Consider the following 17236-nt stretch of genomic DNA (forward strand, 5'->3'; position numbering starts at 1 on the left):
TCCTGTAACCAGGAACAATATACTGACATCCTGTAACCAGAAACAATATACTGACATCCTGTAACCAGAAACAATATACTGACATCCTGTAACCAGACATCCTGAACAACCAGATATACTGACATCCTGTAACCAGGAACAATATACTGACATCCTGTAACCAGGAACAATATACTGACATCCTGTAACCAGGAACAATATACTGACATCCTGTAACCAGGAACAATATACTGACATCCTGTAACCAGGAACAATATACTGACATCCTGTAACCAGGAACAATATACTGACATCCTGTAACCAGGAACAATATACTGACATCCTGTAACCAGAAACAATATACTGACATCCTGTAACCAGAAACAATATACTGACATCCTGTAACCAGGAACAATATACTGACATCCTGTAACCAGGAACAATATACTGACATCCTGTAACCAGAAACAATATACTGACATCCTGTAACCAGAAACAATATACTGACATCCTGTAACCAGAAACAATATACTGACATCCTGTAACCAGAAACAATATACTGACATCCTGTAACCAGAAACAATATACTGACATCCTGTAACCAGAAACAATATACTGACATCCTGTAACCAGAAACAATATACTGACATCCTGTAACCAGAAACAATATACTGAAACATCATCCTGTAACCAGGAACAATATACTGACATCCTGTAACCAGGAAACAATATACTGACATCCTGTAACCAGAAACAATATACTGACATCCTGTAACCAGGAACAATATACTGACATCCTGTAACCAGAAACAATATACTGACATCCTGTAACCAGGAACAATATAACATCCTGTAACCAGACATCTGACTGTAACCAGGAACAATATACTGACATCCTGTAACCAGGAACAATATACTGACATCCTGTAACCAGGAACAATATACTGACATCCTGGAACAATATACTGACATCCTGTAACCAGGAACAATATACTGACATCCTGTAACCAGGAACAATATACTGACATCCTGTAACCAGGAACAATATGCTGACATCCTGTAACCAGAAACAATATACTGACATCCTGTAACCAGGAACAATATACTGACATCCTGTAACCAGGAACAAGTAATGACATCCTAAAACTACTTGATTCTGTTCATCACCAAGGACTAAGACTTTGTCTTGGATCTTTTAGAACCTCTCCTATTGACAGTCTCTACGTCGAGGCTGATGAGCCATCTTTAAAACTTCACCGTATCAAATTGTCTTTACAATATATCACAAAATTATATTCTAATGAATCCAATCCTGCTACCAACTGCATTTTTAATCCTCTTTATGAGGATTTGTATAATATAAAACCTTCACTTGTTCCACCTCTTGGGATAAGAATCCAACAATTTATTTCTGCTGCTGGCATTGAGTTGGAGAATATATCTCCTTCCCGTCTTCTTTCTTCTACTCCTTGGCACTTAGTGAGGCCACAAGTTGACCTAACACTGACAAAGTTTAAAAAATCAGAAACTTATGAATTACAATATAAACAAGAATATAATCTATTAAAAGGTAAATATTATACATACAAGTCCTTACTTACAGATGTTGGCGATCCTCGGCCCTTTTTTTATATTGTATTGTCCTAATCTGAAGTCCTATTTTAGAGATATATGCTAGTTTTATTTCTTGATATTGTGATATTCTAGTCGGTTTTACTGTCCTTCGATGACAGGTTTTAATAATTTACCATAAATTACTATGTATAACAATTAAATGTTCTCGTCACGATATGGCTGAAATATTGCCTATGTGACGATAAATTGTAACTCACTCACTCACTCCACTTGGAAGATATACAAAGGTAGTATGGTCTTGCAGGCTGTCTCCAACAGTATACCTTTTATATGGTAGTCTGTGAATATTCGTGTCTGGATCAGACAATCCAGTGATAGACATGAGCATGGATCCTTACAATCTGCGATAAGCTGACATTCAGGCACCAAGTTCCTGGGGTTGTATATTTGTACCTAGTATCCCAAAAGGTTTCAGTTATATTATGGCATGTCAATTCCGTCCAAAAGGAAACACTGAACTGATAAAGTTTGTTAAAGTGGTACTGTTGCTGGAAAACCAAAAAGCTGAAGGCTGATATGGGATTCGAACCCACAGAGTGAGTGAGTGAGCATGGTTTTACACAGCTTTTAGCAATATTCCAGCAATATCCCAGTGAGGGACACCATAAATAGGCTTCACACATTGTATCCATGTGGGTAATCGAACCTGGGTCTTCGGCGTGACAAGCCAACACTTTTTAACCACTAGGCTAAACCACAGCACCTCGAACCCAACAGAAAATCCAGGCAGGGACGTAACACTCCAGAGCTGAATTTAGAACCATATACAAGATTCCATTGTCCCCTTAACTGTTAGACAGGGTGGATTTCAGGTGCAGTAAATAATACACAACTGTGCTCAATGCAACAACAAAAACAAATCATCTTTGTAAGTTTGATTTATTATAATTATTTTTTACATCTCAGAAATGTACAAATAAATTGTTTATACAATATGAGTATGAGAAAATATGAATCTTATTTTCACTAGATATACAATCTACATTGATATACACAAACCATATACAGGTTAGGTGAGTGATAAAAGTGTTATACACCAACAGTCTCATGTAATCCATATAACAAAACACATAATTCATCGTTTTATGCATCATCCTTTCTTCAGACATTTAAATGAATGGGTTAGGACCCGATAGAAATATTCCAGCCATTCCTTAACTAACGGCTCTTAAATACTGATAACTTTCATGAAGCTAATTGGTGCGGAATATGCAATCATTGAGGAAGTGAAAGGTTAGAAGGAACAATTTCCCACTGTGGTTTTGTTACATACATTCTAAATATATTTTCTGCATAGTAAACATCTTATTTGTAATAAAAAGAATTCCTTGATACCTCAATACACTCCGTGAGTGTCCTTCCTTCAATACTGGGATTATGCATCAGCTCTAGAACCACTTAATACACTTATGTCACTCACAACTATCTTCTTACACAACTCATTCACAACTTCCAGTTTTTCATTCACAGAAATCACCAAAACTACGAATCATCTTCAAAAGTTAGTCATAGAAAACAAAAGCTTGAATCACATGTCTCTCTAATCAAATAACTTGGAAGAAAAGGCCTGACCTAGATGACAGTTTAATAGATAGTGGTATTTATTTCATCCCCAAAGTGCGCTGTGAAATAGTACAGGAGTAATAGTTCATGAAAAAACATCATACAATGATAAAATATTGGACATAAAATGAAATAAACAGCCCTGATGCATAGGCAAGCTATGTTAAAACTACCCCGATAGTGGTGCTTGCCTCATCTCGGGGGTGTAATCACAAGGTGGAAACATATTCTACACGCCATGGTTTCATGCATGCATGCTCGAGGCAGCACCATATTTCATAGAGAAGGTTCCAAATCCTTCATAAACCCGCTGTTACTGTCCAGCAAGAAGTAGCCTAAAGAGTATTTGACCACAAATATTCAACTCATATCACAACAGCCTGTTTGATGACCCACCACGACTGGCCGGACATGTTTCCACACCAATGTCATGATGACAGATGGTCAACTTGGGCCTCGTAGACCCCCGGGCATATAATACCTTATGTACTAGACACTACTGACGAGGTGTTGGATTGTGGAGGAGTGTGAAATAGTTTCCAAATTTTGCAAGCCAGTCGGGCTACCTATGCCTGAACATTACAAGACCACAAAATACTTCACTAGCCCAAAATTTGAGTGCAGACACAGGTTTCATCATTAAGCTGCTCTGATGATGAACATTTTTATCTGGCCATAATCTTGCATGATTTTAGGGTGTATTAGCATGACCCCATGAAAATTCAGTAGCCAGTCGGGCCAGTGAAGTGCCGGTACATCAACCATTCTGATGCTAACAGCCACTAACCACCTGTGTGTACTGCTCTGTTTGCCTTACTCCACAGACGAGGTACCTGCTCCAGAGACCTCACAGTGGGGGTAGTCTCATCAGCAGGTCAGGAAGTGCTCCTTTTCTCGGAATGGCTTCCAAGGTACAACAAAGGTATTAATATTGTAACTTAGACATTGATAAACACTGGCTTCTTATCCATTCAAGCTGCCAATTAGTATTTTAAAACCCAACACTGAGAAATATACACAAGCTTTCTCTTCCATTTGACGCTCGTAAAAAATGACATAAATCACTATATTCTCTGAAGCGCTTGAGTTGTCAGCTTCATGTGCACAGTGCTATTGTTTTGGATTGAGAATTTAATTGTGCACGAACTAAAGGTGTGACGTCAAGCATATCTAACAACACCCAGTCCATGTACCCTCTCTTTAAAACCTGTGCAGTCAATGCATAAGTTGATGCAGCAGTCAAACAAGTTCTGTGTTCTCACAACCACGAAACAAAATCTGATGACATTATGGACCATGTCAAAATGACCTCCATTTAACCAGAGGTCACGTATCAGATCAGTAAAGTGGCAGACTGGTTCTTCTTTTGGATGATGCAGCCTTGGAATGTCTGCATGTTAAAGTATTGTGAGACAGTTACTGATAAGTTACAATAAAACTGATTCTGTTCTCACTTCAATGGGATTAACATCTGAAAAGGTTGTTTTGATGTGACCTATAAGCTCATGACCTTTATTTAGCAGCAATGAGAACTCAGGGATAGAAATACTTTTTTTTCTAAGTGTGCCTTAGGGCACCAGACAAATATTTTAGGTGTGCCTTTCAGAAACCAAGTATGCCCACATGTTTTTAGAATAAATGATGATGATGATCATTTGAAATTTACTGTTAAATAAAGACATGGGTTTATGAGCATTCAAATATGTAGGGTATTATTGTTTTGAGGATTAAATGACTAAATGTGAGTTATGTCTCTAAAACATTAGGCGTGTCAAAAAGGCACCGAGAATATTTTTCAGCCGTGCCATTTCAATATTTACTGTGCCATGGCACACTAATATATGGGGTATTTCGAACCCTGGAACTAGTATCTGATTTAGTTGACATTGCTGCATTGTGTGTATGTGCAAAGTTCATAAGGACGCAACTCTTTCAATCTGAAAGTGTTTATATATAAAGTTATCCACACACTTCATCACTTCACTCCCAGGTGCCATACAAAACCCTCCACATATCTATTTATATATCTATCTGTGTTACACACATAATACTTCATATATTAGGTCAGCTATATGCAACATGTATAGGAGTCCACGGCTGAACCATGTACAGACTGTCACCTTGTCAGCCATGACAGATGAGAGGTTGGTAGGGTACAGAACAACAGTTGACACTCTACACATACAACTGTAATATCAGACAATTTTGAATTGACAAAATGTTTAGGATAGGAAAGTAACCAGCTTTTGCTAAATCAATAGACAAATTTCTTTAGGTTTTGTATTGATGTCAGTACAGGAGCCTGGACTTTTGATGGGGTTTTATTGAGTCCATCTGAAGATCATGATAATTGTTGAATGCCACACTCAGCAATATCAGCTCCCTCACAGCCAGCATGAATAGCTGGGATCTCCTCTAACCCTGAATATCCTCAAGGGAGATACAGAGGTGGCAACAGACCTAAGATAAAGTCTAGAGGCACAGGGATATAATACAATCACAGTACCTACTGTCCAGGCTGTCCTATAGATCATTACATCAAGCCAGAGTTCATCCATGGTTTCACTGAACTTCTGACAGACTTGGAAGGTATATCGATAAATAGCACTAAACCAAACTGTAACAACTACTACAACTCTAACACTGGACAGTAATCCTAACCAGATAGGGATGGTATGGGGTGTTGAAGTATCACACTATGACACAAGACAGAGGCTGAATGCTACAAACACTGTGTTTTCCCAGCATTTTTACCAAAACAGACATTCTTTACCAGAACAGATCACACAGAATACTACCTACTTATTTATAATTAATCTGTCCAACAGTTGTTAAATAACTCATAAGGTTTTGGTCTTTGATTTACTAATATCAAATGGTTGTTAAGTTAACAGACATTCTATGCAAGAAGAGGGTCACACATAGGAAAAGAGAGGTTGTTTAACCATGAAGAAAAAAACAACTCTGGCCTATGGTCTAAACAAGGGAAGTATATTTCTTCAGAATAATTCAGAGACTGCAAGAACCCATTATTCAGCTCTGAGTAAAATCTGAGAGTGACATCCTTCTTGACACTACTTGGCTACTTCACACAAATAAAACATTCAAACAGTTGTGGTTTGATTTCCCCAAGGCAATCTCGTATAACCTTGCAATAAATCTCCAGAAACAGCATGTAACAAAGGATTGAAGTATTTCATCACTGGTATTGTCAACATGTGGAATGATACAGGCACTTGACCATCAACAAGGCGGGATGTGTGCGGACGGGAATCGGGGCAAGGGCAATAACAGAACAGAATGGACATTCACTGGTACCGATCAAACAACATTATCAAGTGTATCTGTGTCAGCCAACATGGGAGTCACTGACTGCTGACATAATGCTACATTTTGTCATTATCAAGTGTATCTGTGTCAGCCAACATGGGAGTCACTGACTGTTGACATAATGCTACAATGTGTCATTATCAAGTGTATCTGTGTCAGCCAACATGGGAGTCACTGACTGTTGACATAATGCTACAATGTGTCATTATCAAGTGTATCTGTGTCAGCCAACATGGGAGTCACTGACTGTTGACATAATGCTACAATGTGTCATTATCAAGTGTATCTGTGTCAGCCAACATGGGAGTCACTGACTGTTGACATAATGCTACATTGTGTCATTATCAAGTGTATCTGTGTCAGCCAACATGGGAGTCACTGACTGTTGACATAATGCTACAATGTGTCATTATCAAGTGTATCTGTGTCAGCCAACATGGGAGTCACTGACTGTTGACATAATGCTACATTTTGTCATTATCAAGTGTATCTGTGTCAGCCAACATGGGAGTCACTGACTGTTGACATAATGCTACATTGTGTCATTATCAAGTGTATCTGTGTCAGCCAACATGGGAGTCACTGACTGTTGACATAATGCTACATTGTGTCATTATCAAGTGTATCTGTGTCAGCCAACATGGGAGTCACTGACTGTTGACATAATGCTACAATGTGTCATTATCAAGTGTATCTGTGTCAGCCAACATGGGAGTCACTGACTGTTGACATAATGCTACATTTTGTCATTATCAAGTGTATCTGTGTCAGCCAACACGGGAGTCACTGACAGTTCACATAATGCTACATTGTGTCATTATCAAGTGTATCTGTGTCAGCCAACATGGGCATCACTGACTGTTGACATAATGCTGCATTGTGTCATTATCAAGTGTATCTGTGTCAGCCAACATGGGCATCACTGACAGTTCACATAATGCTACATTGTGTCATTATCAAGTGTATCTGTGTCAGCCAACATGGGCAGTCACTGACTGTTGACATAATGCTGCATTGTGTCATTATCAAGTGTATCTGTGTCAGCCAACATGGGAGTCACTGACTGTTGACATAATGCTACAATGTGTCATTATCAAGTGTATCTGTGTCAGCCAACATGGGAGTCACTGACTGTTGACATAATGCTACATTGTGTCATTATCAAGTGTATCTGTGTCAGCCAACATGGGAGTCACTGACTGTTGACATAATGCTACATTGTGTCATTATCAAGTGTATCTGTGTCAGCCAACATGGGAGTCACTGACTGTTGACATAATGCTACATTGTGTCATTATCAAGTGTATCTGTGTCAGCCAACATGGGAGTCACTGACTGTTGACATAATGCTACATTGTGTCATTATCAAGTGTATCTGTGTCAGCCAACATGGGAGTCACTGACTGTTGACATAATGCTACAATGTGTCATTATCAAGTGTATCTGTGTCAATGGGAGTCACTGACTGTTGACATAATGCTACATTGTGTCATGAACTATGTATTTGTAACAAGTTGAGCTTGGGAAACAACATAGTGAAAGACGTAACACTCACATAAAAACATAACAGTAACAATAACAGTGTTGTGCCTCGGTCGGCTTCCCACGCTGGTTCAGAGCCAATGTCAGTGGTACAACGTCCCTAGTAAGACCAACAGCCCACCAGTATGTCGCGCAGCATTACTATGACCGGTACAAGTATAGACAGTAGAATCAGGTTCTGGATATTTCATGATATATCATAACAGATCGATATAGAAAGTTCAAAACAAGCATTTGCTGTACATGAGTAAAATGGCCATTTTATATAAGTTAACAATGTAATATAAGTGCTTCAACGTGTGGTCTTGTCAAAACTCAGTGAAGCTGAAAACAACTAGTTCATTGTAGCGAGTGGGGGTTTAAGGTCATTTCATCTTTTCATTGATTAAATCAACTGAACAGGTAAATGTGGTATTGAAATCTTGTAGGTGATCTAATCACTTCAGGAAGTACCCACCTCTATTTGTAAATTTAACTTTCTAAACTATGTCATTAGTTAATGTCACATAGATTTTAATCTATGAAACTTGGTTACAAGGGGGTTAGTGTGGAGTCAAAATTAAACCCTTCGAATCTTTCAATTCAAACTTCAGTGAACCATTGACAAGATTTAGGCTTCAACTGCAGTCATTGAGGGATGGCTTTAGAGCACAAGTTACCTCCCTTGGTAAAAGCTCCTGAAATATCTGTTCTCCCTCGCCCTTCAAGGGATTAAAAGATTATTGTAAAATAAATGGCATCTTCACAAAGATTAGTGTGATATTTCAAACCATGAACCTTATACTGAGAACAATCAAACGCAATAAAACCCACTGTAAAATCTGGAATATCCATACGAGATCTATCACATAGACACACATCTGTGACAGTGGCAAGCAGCGTGACATTGGACATCTGCATGCACATCTACTACCCACAAGTCCCTTGACAATTACAACAGGATCCTGTTTCACAAAATAATCTTCACACTTAGTTGATCAGAACTCCAACAGCTCAACACTGACTGATAACAATAGGAGGACAAAAAGCATTCTGTGAAAAGAAGCCAGGTCTTGCTCATCTAAAATATTAGTTTCTGAACTTCTGAAGACACCATTGACTTAATAAACTTTGAACAAGCTTCATGCATGCAGTAATTCACTGGGTTTGTGTGGTGCACATAGAGGTTTTGATGAAGAGACTGATGTGTGTTTTGAATACACAGTTGCAACAAGAGCATGATACACTGGCAATACCACAGAATGTTAGTACCTTGAATATTTCAGCCAGGACTAAACCTTCACAAGGATTAACAATGTTCTCTCAAACATCCAGAACAATCTGAAACAAGCTTGACAATACAAACTACATTCCTGGAATTGAGGCAGTGATACACAATCAATACACAACAAGACTTTGACTCAATCGTTATAAAGGTATTTGACTGAATGTAAGGCAGTGCTAAAGCTATTTGAATATTCCAGACTCTACAGAGGAAAAGATCATATCAGGGAAAGCTGCAGTAAATCCTGTCAGAGCTACAGTTTGAAATGATCTATCATAAATCTCTCAACTCCCAGGCTTTCTGCAAACAAAGACAAAACATTGTCTAACTGTACCACTGGGCAAACCATTGACATTTTATCCGTATCAGTTTTAAAACAGATTATGCCATCATCAGAGCTACAGATAACATTTTGGGTCATTGAGTTATGTACTCACTTGTGTTCATCTCAATTGGGTATCCTAATTTTCCTTTGAGTAACCAATTAAATTGTACTCACCTCACTCAAACTCAATTGTGTATTTTGTCATTTTCCATTAATTGTAAAAATATAAGTTTAAATGTTATATATTTTGTATCTGTAATATGAGAAACGATAAGAAAGACTGAAAGTTGGCAAGTTCATGTGTTGAAATAGAACCTCTGAATATACCTCAGTTATTTTATCTATGCAAGCTAAGATTCGACATTTTTGTGTGTACGCATGCAAGATATAATTTATTGAGTATTTAAAAAAATTCAAGCATACTTGTACGCAATAGACTTGATAAGAATTGAGTTTGCACATAAATATTTGCGTAATTTACGCAGATACGCAGCTTATCTGTACCTCTGCATCATAAACCCCTGTAAATGGAGGGTGTGTTACGTTACCTGTCTTCCAAGAACCACAAAGGTTATCTATTACAGCTCGGAGCTCACTGTTGCCTTGGTTTGGGAACTGCAAGACAATCCAAAATAGTTTGCGCTGTTATAAACAGCCCTGCTAGTTCTTGAGACCAAACCATGATATGAACACTTGTGCCATGGACTGTCGTGCACAGACGTGGGCGAAGGCCAAGTTCACACCGAACACTTGAGCTCAGGCTCGGTGAATCTCACAAGTTCATAAAGTTCACACAGAACATTTAAGCCAAGGCTGGGTGTTTCACAAAAGTCCCCACACAACACTTGAGCCAATGCTCGGTGTTTCACAGAAGTTCACAGAAGTTCACACAGAACACTTGAGTCGAGGCTCAGTGATTCACACAAGTTCACACAGAACACTTAAGCTGAGGCTCGGTGATTCACACAAGTTCACACAGAACACTTAAGCTGAGGCTCGGTGATTCACACAACTTCACACAGAACACTTGAGTCGAGGCTCAGTGATTCACACAAGTTCACACAGAACACTTAAGCTGAGGCTTGGTGATTCACACAAGTTACACACAACACTTGAGCCAAGGCTCGGTGATTCACACAAGTTACACACAGAACAATTGAGCCAAGTCTAAGTACTCACACAAGTTCACATATTCGATATGGAGGGCAAATACATTTTTAGCCAGATCAGCTAACATCCTGTAAAACCTCTTTGATCAACCACTGTGATAACCAGTGACTGCTGTATCATCAGGTCATTCATAACTCAAACCAGGATGAGTTGACTGCCAAAGCAGACTTAATGCTTCATGGCCTGAGAAGCTGGTTTGATGTTTATCTGATTAGAATACCAACTTACTTTAAGTATGTATCCAAGTGAGAGCACGAGCCTTGATTTAGAGCTTTCCAGATAATTACTTCAAAAGCTTTCCTGATAATTACTTCAAAAGCTTTCCTGATAATTACTTCAAGAGTTAAGTAAATACTCAATGAATGCCTGAGAGCTGACAGTTCTAAGGGAACACTATTCTGTTCATGAGATCACAAGATGACAACTGACGATGACCTCCCCTCTAAAGCTGGAGCAACACAACTGTTCTCCTACTGGGGCTCCACTTCTCAGTAGAACTCCGAGTCTGAGCTCTGATATGAACCTGAGTAGTCCTTCCCATCCTGCACACTTCCTGCGGGGCTGCCTATGCTCACCTGGTCAGTTGCGTCCAGCGTCCTGGTCAGCCCTGAAGCATCAACAATGTCATGTGTCCATTAGCCATAATGAAAGAAGGGGGGTTAAAAGAAGGGAATAGGATTGCAAAAATGAATCCTTAAATGAATGCGTACAAACTTTGTCATGAGATAATCTACTGATAGTAATCAGACCATAAAGACAAAATAACCACCAGACAGATGACACATAGCTGTATCATACATGATAAAAATAAGTAATCCGCTAGGAAGAGTAAAACCAACATCACCACACATCGTTTACAGATCCTTTAGTGGGTATGGTTACACTTTACCCATAATTAGGCTACCCACCGCCACAAAAGATTTACAATTCAGTGTAATTATAAACAACACAATGCAGTAAATTCCCACCGAAGGCCAATTCATCGGGTCAAGCATGTCAGCCAGAAATGATCTGTAATGGTCTGTAATCACTAATGATTTACTGATGGCCTTGACATTATACATACATCAGCTCCCCGGACTTACATGACAGAAGACTTACCAAAAGCTGTTGTCTGATGATCGTATCTGATAGCGCGGCTTAACGTGTTGTTTGGTGTGCCCCCGAAGGGCATGTGGGCAAGAATTATGGAAAGACAATCAGCCACTCTGTTCGTGGGGGCACATGCTAACGCTGGCGTGTAGCCTGCAAAGGGAGACAACCCAGTTAATCTACAGCATTTTCAACAAAAAGCAACCCAAGTCTATCAAAATGAGCTATTCGATGCCAACACTCACATTACACTTGCAACAATCTTAAGTCTTAATATTCGAGAAAAAATGTGGACAAGATTAACTTTGAAAATGGAATAAGTCAGTGAGTTTGGGGCTTGTCTAACCTAATATCCTCACACCCTATCTCTATGTCAGGTGACGTCTGATAAAACGGAACACTTCTCTCCCATCAAATCCCACCATTGAACTATAGGTCAGTAGAGTATGAAACAGTCTGAATCAGTTAAAGTGTTACATCTGCCCCTAATGTTGCTACGTACCACTCTCATCCAAGGCAAGGAGACTGGCACCCTTTGATATGAGATCCTGCACCACTGGGACCAAACCTTGCTTGGCTGCCAGGTGAAGAGGTCTGTAGAGGACACAGTGAGTTTATAATAAAGTAAACAGAGTATTTGTTTTACCTAAGGCAAAATAATGCAGCTATTCCATGTGGAACAGAAAAACTAGTTGCTGACATAATAAAGAGCTATTCTCATGATCAGCCAGATTACATTGAAACTTAGATGGTCTACTAAGTCTACTATACATTACACCTGTTACTCCCTTGGTAATACATACATTGATAGTGGAGGTGCTATTTGTGGAGCTGGTCATCTCTCCATATTTTAGAACAAGAATGTATCACTGGGAACTTAATCTGAGGTTTCAGAGCCACAGAGTTGTCTTTGCCAATGCCTTCAACAGTTGGCCATGCATTAACAGTCTTATTAACAGAAGCCTTAAATAAAGTCTTACCAGTCAAACAATAACATCCATTTTTGCAAAACATTTGAACATTATATTTCAGATTCCCTTTCTATTTCACAAAAATCTCTGATACATGGTACTAACTATGATGCTACTTACGTTTTGAGTTCTGAGTTAGCCATATTTACAGTTGTGGAGTCTTCGATCTTATCCAGTAACAACAGAGCCACATCTTCTTTTGCCTGAAACATCCACAACACTGTGTCTCTGTATGTTCTCCTCAGCATATTTACAGCAATACTGAAACACTGCTCCTAATAGTATTATAGTCACATCAGCTTGATGTGATGCCGGTCTACAGGTTTACTAGTTCAGGGCTAGCCTAGTGCTTAAGTGTTTGCTCATCAGGAATAAGACCATGGTCCCATTCCCCACATGGGTACAATGTGGGAAGACCACTGTCCCTTCTTTGTGATAATGCTGGACCCAAATCCATACTCATTCATTCAGGGATCAATCCCTGAGTGGAACGTCTTACAAGGATCAGAATTTGGGCTTCTCACCACGAACAGATGATCCTGCAATGTCTCAGGGCTCAGATCTTTCAGCAAGATAATTAACATGTTTCACAGTTTCCTAGAGAATTTAGCACTCATGCAGTGTTTTGGTGTTGCTGAATGAGTGAGTTGAAACCTATCGTTTGATGAGAGAAACTTAACCAAACCTGCAGAGGTTTTCAATTCTTTGAAGAGAGTCGTCCTTGGGGTACATATTATGCATTTTCCGGCTGAAAAATGTCCTGTGACAGTTGTATCAATGTTTTTTGAATAAAAAGATTGAACAATAAATAAACTCTTTTATTTATTATACGGACCCTACCTCACGGAGTTACCTCCCTTAACGCATGCGCACCAACTGGGTAGGCTCCTAGACCCGTATCATCATTCCTTCTGCTGAATTCTTATCAGTGAACAGAATTGCGGGAGGCGGAGGCCCTACCCCAAGGGCGACTCTCTTCAAAGAATTGAAAACCTCTGCAGGTTTGGTTAATTCTTTCAGAGAGATCGATCCTTGGGGTACATATATATGCATAAACACAGACTCCCAAAGACCGGAGGCCAGGGAGGAGGGAATTCTGTCCAAGCACACACAAATATAGCGATCAGTATCATGGAAAAAAAATTGAACAGGCGCCATAACACTCACCTGTCACTTGTCCCAGTTTAGCTTCCGAGAGGCATTATGGGAGGGAACTGACAGGGAGGAATTGTGCTCAAAGACGACCTCTCTAGCATAATGAGACATTGCACGAAATGCGAATGTCAATGAATCCCCACCCACTAAGTGGCTACATGAGGAGCACCGTGGGGAATGCAAAATACCACTCACTAGCGATATAGTAACTCCGTGAGAGAATCGAAGGGGGTACAGGTTCTCTGAGTGAGCTCACAGTAGCAGACATGTCAATAATGGAATTATTGTACAGTAAGCGTCAAAACAAACCAATAAACCAAGACTCACTTTCGGTCAGGGTGGCATGACACTGTCCACTGGAGAGAACAGTGCGGCCAAAGCTTCGCGACGATTACGGGAATGCGTGTCGAGCTGATAATGCCGTATAAGCGTGCTTGGCCGGCTCCAAATAGCGGCGGAGCAGATCTCTTCAATGGGGAGTGCGATGCAAAAGCTTTTGGCGACTACTGCCCTGACCGAGTGAGCCTTCAACCCCTCAGGGGAGGCTTGCCCTTAGCCTGATAAGCGGCACAAATACGAGACTAGCCAGCGAGACAAAGTCTGCTTGCTGCGCTGGCAGACCAGCCTTCCCGCCACCGTAACAACAGAACAGCTGGGTACCCGTCACGGATCCCCTGCGTTAAGTTTGATATAGACTTTGAGCGTCTTCTACGGACATCCAGCGGGTGAGTGCTTTCGTGAGTGGTCCCGATGTGGAAGGCTGGGTAAGAGTAGGAAGTTCGATAGGAGCTGTCACATGGAAGCGTGATCGACCTTGATTCGGTGCAAGTATCTGGGAGGCTTAATACTGACCGCGATCCGTGTGAAACACAGTCAGCGCCCGGGTCGGACTGACATAGCATGTAAATCGCCGACCCTACGACCAGATGTTACCGCCACCAGAAAAACAGCTTTCCAGGTCAACAACGGAATGGAAATAGCCGATAGGTGTGAGAAAGTGGGACGGACAGCCAATCGAGAGCACGATCGACAAATCCCAAAGGTGGACTGGTTAAGCCTGAGGGCAGGTCGAATCCGTTCAGCCCAGCGGCGCTATGCGAGAGGGTGCTGCCCCAGAAGAGCACCATCGACAGGGGTGTGAAAAGTGGAAATAGCGGTGGAGTAGCCGCTGAATGGTCGAAATGCCGCCAGGCCTTCTTCCAAGCGAGCTTGCAAAACTCCAATACTGGGACTAAATCCGCCCAGAAAGGGATCTGCAATCCCTTATCTGAACACCAGCGCATAGCGGGACCACCTATCCTCGTACTGAGCGTTTGTCGAATCCCTACCGAAGCCAGAATTGTGTCTGCAACTGCTGCAGGAATTCCAGCGTGCCTCGAGGGTAGACCTGACAGAGGCCAAGCCACCCACTGAATCCGTGGATTTGGGTGGGCGCTCCGTTCTGAGTGAGAATGTCCGGTCGCAAAGGTAATAGAACAGGAGGCTGAGCCAGAAACCTGAGAATTACCGAAAACCAGCTCTGTGGCGGCCAAAGCGGTGCCAGTAGCACAAGTAGCGAGCTGGCTGGGTGGACAGCTGTGAAAGGACACGGGGAATGAGTGGTAGCGGCGGGGCAGCCAGAGCACTTTGCCCGTCCAATCCAGCAGGAAGGCGTCGGCAGCCAACGCCCCTGGGTCCGGTATCCGAGAGCAGAACACGGGTGTCTGATCCACAGATCCACCTCGAACGACCCGTACAACTGGGAGATTACTGTGAATATCTGCCTGTCGAGCATCCACTGTGCGGGGGCCAGGATCCGGGCGAGAGGCGCATCTGCTCGCATCGCCGTTCTCCAGCCCGGGAGATAAACAGGGAGTACCTGACAATGCACTGCTGAATTGGCACCAGAGGAGAAAGTCCCACGCTTCCCGGGCGCTGGGGACACCGTGCCTCCCTGCTTCAGGATGTACGACATGGCCGTCTGGTTGTCTAACTGAAGGCGGACTACCTGGCCACGGACATGCTCTCTGAAGCTCGAATACCAACCGCACAGCTCTCAGTTCCAACACGTTGATGTGAAGGTGGGCTTGACTTCGACCAGAGTCCGGAAGCCGACAAACTGCCCAGAACACCCCAGCCCGTGAGGGACGCGCGGTCTGAACTGTGAGAGCTGGAGTCGGGTTTCCAAGGGGAACCCCTGGTGAGATTCCCGACATTTGTCCACCACTGAAGGTGAGGTGTCAACCACTTTCGGGGGACTGTGAGACTGCGCTCCAGATCCTCCGTGTGAGTCCACAGCCGAGCCAAAGCTTGCTGTATGGGGCGCATCCTCAGCACCCGCCACACTACAGAGATCGTCGCCGCCATATGGCCCAGTAGACGGAGCCAAGTCCGTGCTGGTGCCTGGGGCTGGGAGAGGAATGAAGATACCATCTCCCGAACTCTGGTGACCCGGTCGGGCGACAAGGAAGCGAGATCCTTGTTCGTTTGGAATCGGCTCCAAGAAAACCAAGTCCTGGGTGGGTACCAGGTCGGTTTCTTGAGGTTGATGATCCACCCCAGTCGAGTTAGAATGTCTATCACTGTGTGAGTAGCATCTTGACTTCGCTGGCTGTGTTAGTGCTCCGAGCAACCAGTCGTCTAGGTAAGGGTAACAACGCCTTCCTTGCGGCGAGCTAGGGTAGCTGGGACTAACATGAGCTTGGTGAACACCCTTGGGGCAGTCGATATGCCGAAGGGAGCACCCTGAATTGGTAATACATCCCGTCGTAAGAGAACCGAAGGTACTGCTTGAGCGATGGATGTATGGAGTACATGCGAATCGCATCCTTTAGGTCGATTGGCGTGAGCCAATCGCCGGGCTGAACAGATGAGATCACCGGCGCCCAGTGTCTCCATCTTGAAGGATGGTACTTCGAGCATCGCGATTCAACCCCTTGAGGTTGAGAATCGGACGGAACCCGCCGTCTTTCTTCGGGACGAGGAAGTGCGTGGAATAAAATCCGCCTGTTCCTCTCCCGGTGGAATGCGCTCGATTGCGGACTTGTCCAGCAGAGCCTGAACCGTCGCGCAATATGTCCGCCCTGGCTTGACATGGCGGCGGCACGGAGTCGCGGCGTATGCGGTGAAGTCGGGGCGGACCTCGCTTCCACAGTGGGAGATGGCCTATGCTGACCGTGGCCAGCACCCAAAGCGTTGTTGGTAGCCTTCTCCCATTCCGGCAGGAATAGA

At 42.3% G+C, this 17236-nt stretch overlaps 1 protein-coding gene across 1 annotated transcript in view; it reads right to left on the bottom strand.

The window, feature by feature from the left end:
* Positions 1-10194: 10194 nt before the first annotated feature.
* LOC124277596 (serine/threonine-protein phosphatase 6 regulatory ankyrin repeat subunit A-like) overlaps positions 10195-17236 on the bottom strand; it is a 54896-nt gene continuing 47854 nt past the window's right edge. Inside the window, 4 exon segments of the mRNA XM_046713319.1 lie at positions 10195-11415; positions 11910-12053; positions 12403-12494; positions 12992-13074. Coding sequence (XP_046569275.1) covers positions 11297-11415; positions 11910-12053; positions 12403-12494; positions 12992-13074 — 438 coding nt within the window. The 3' untranslated portion in view covers positions 10195-11296.

This window comes from Haliotis rubra, unplaced genomic scaffold (assembly GCF_003918875.1).
Source record: "Haliotis rubra isolate DU_JTF1 unplaced genomic scaffold, ASM391887v1 Scf224, whole genome shotgun sequence".
Taxonomy (NCBI): Eukaryota; Metazoa; Mollusca; class Gastropoda; order Lepetellida; family Haliotidae; genus Haliotis; species Haliotis rubra.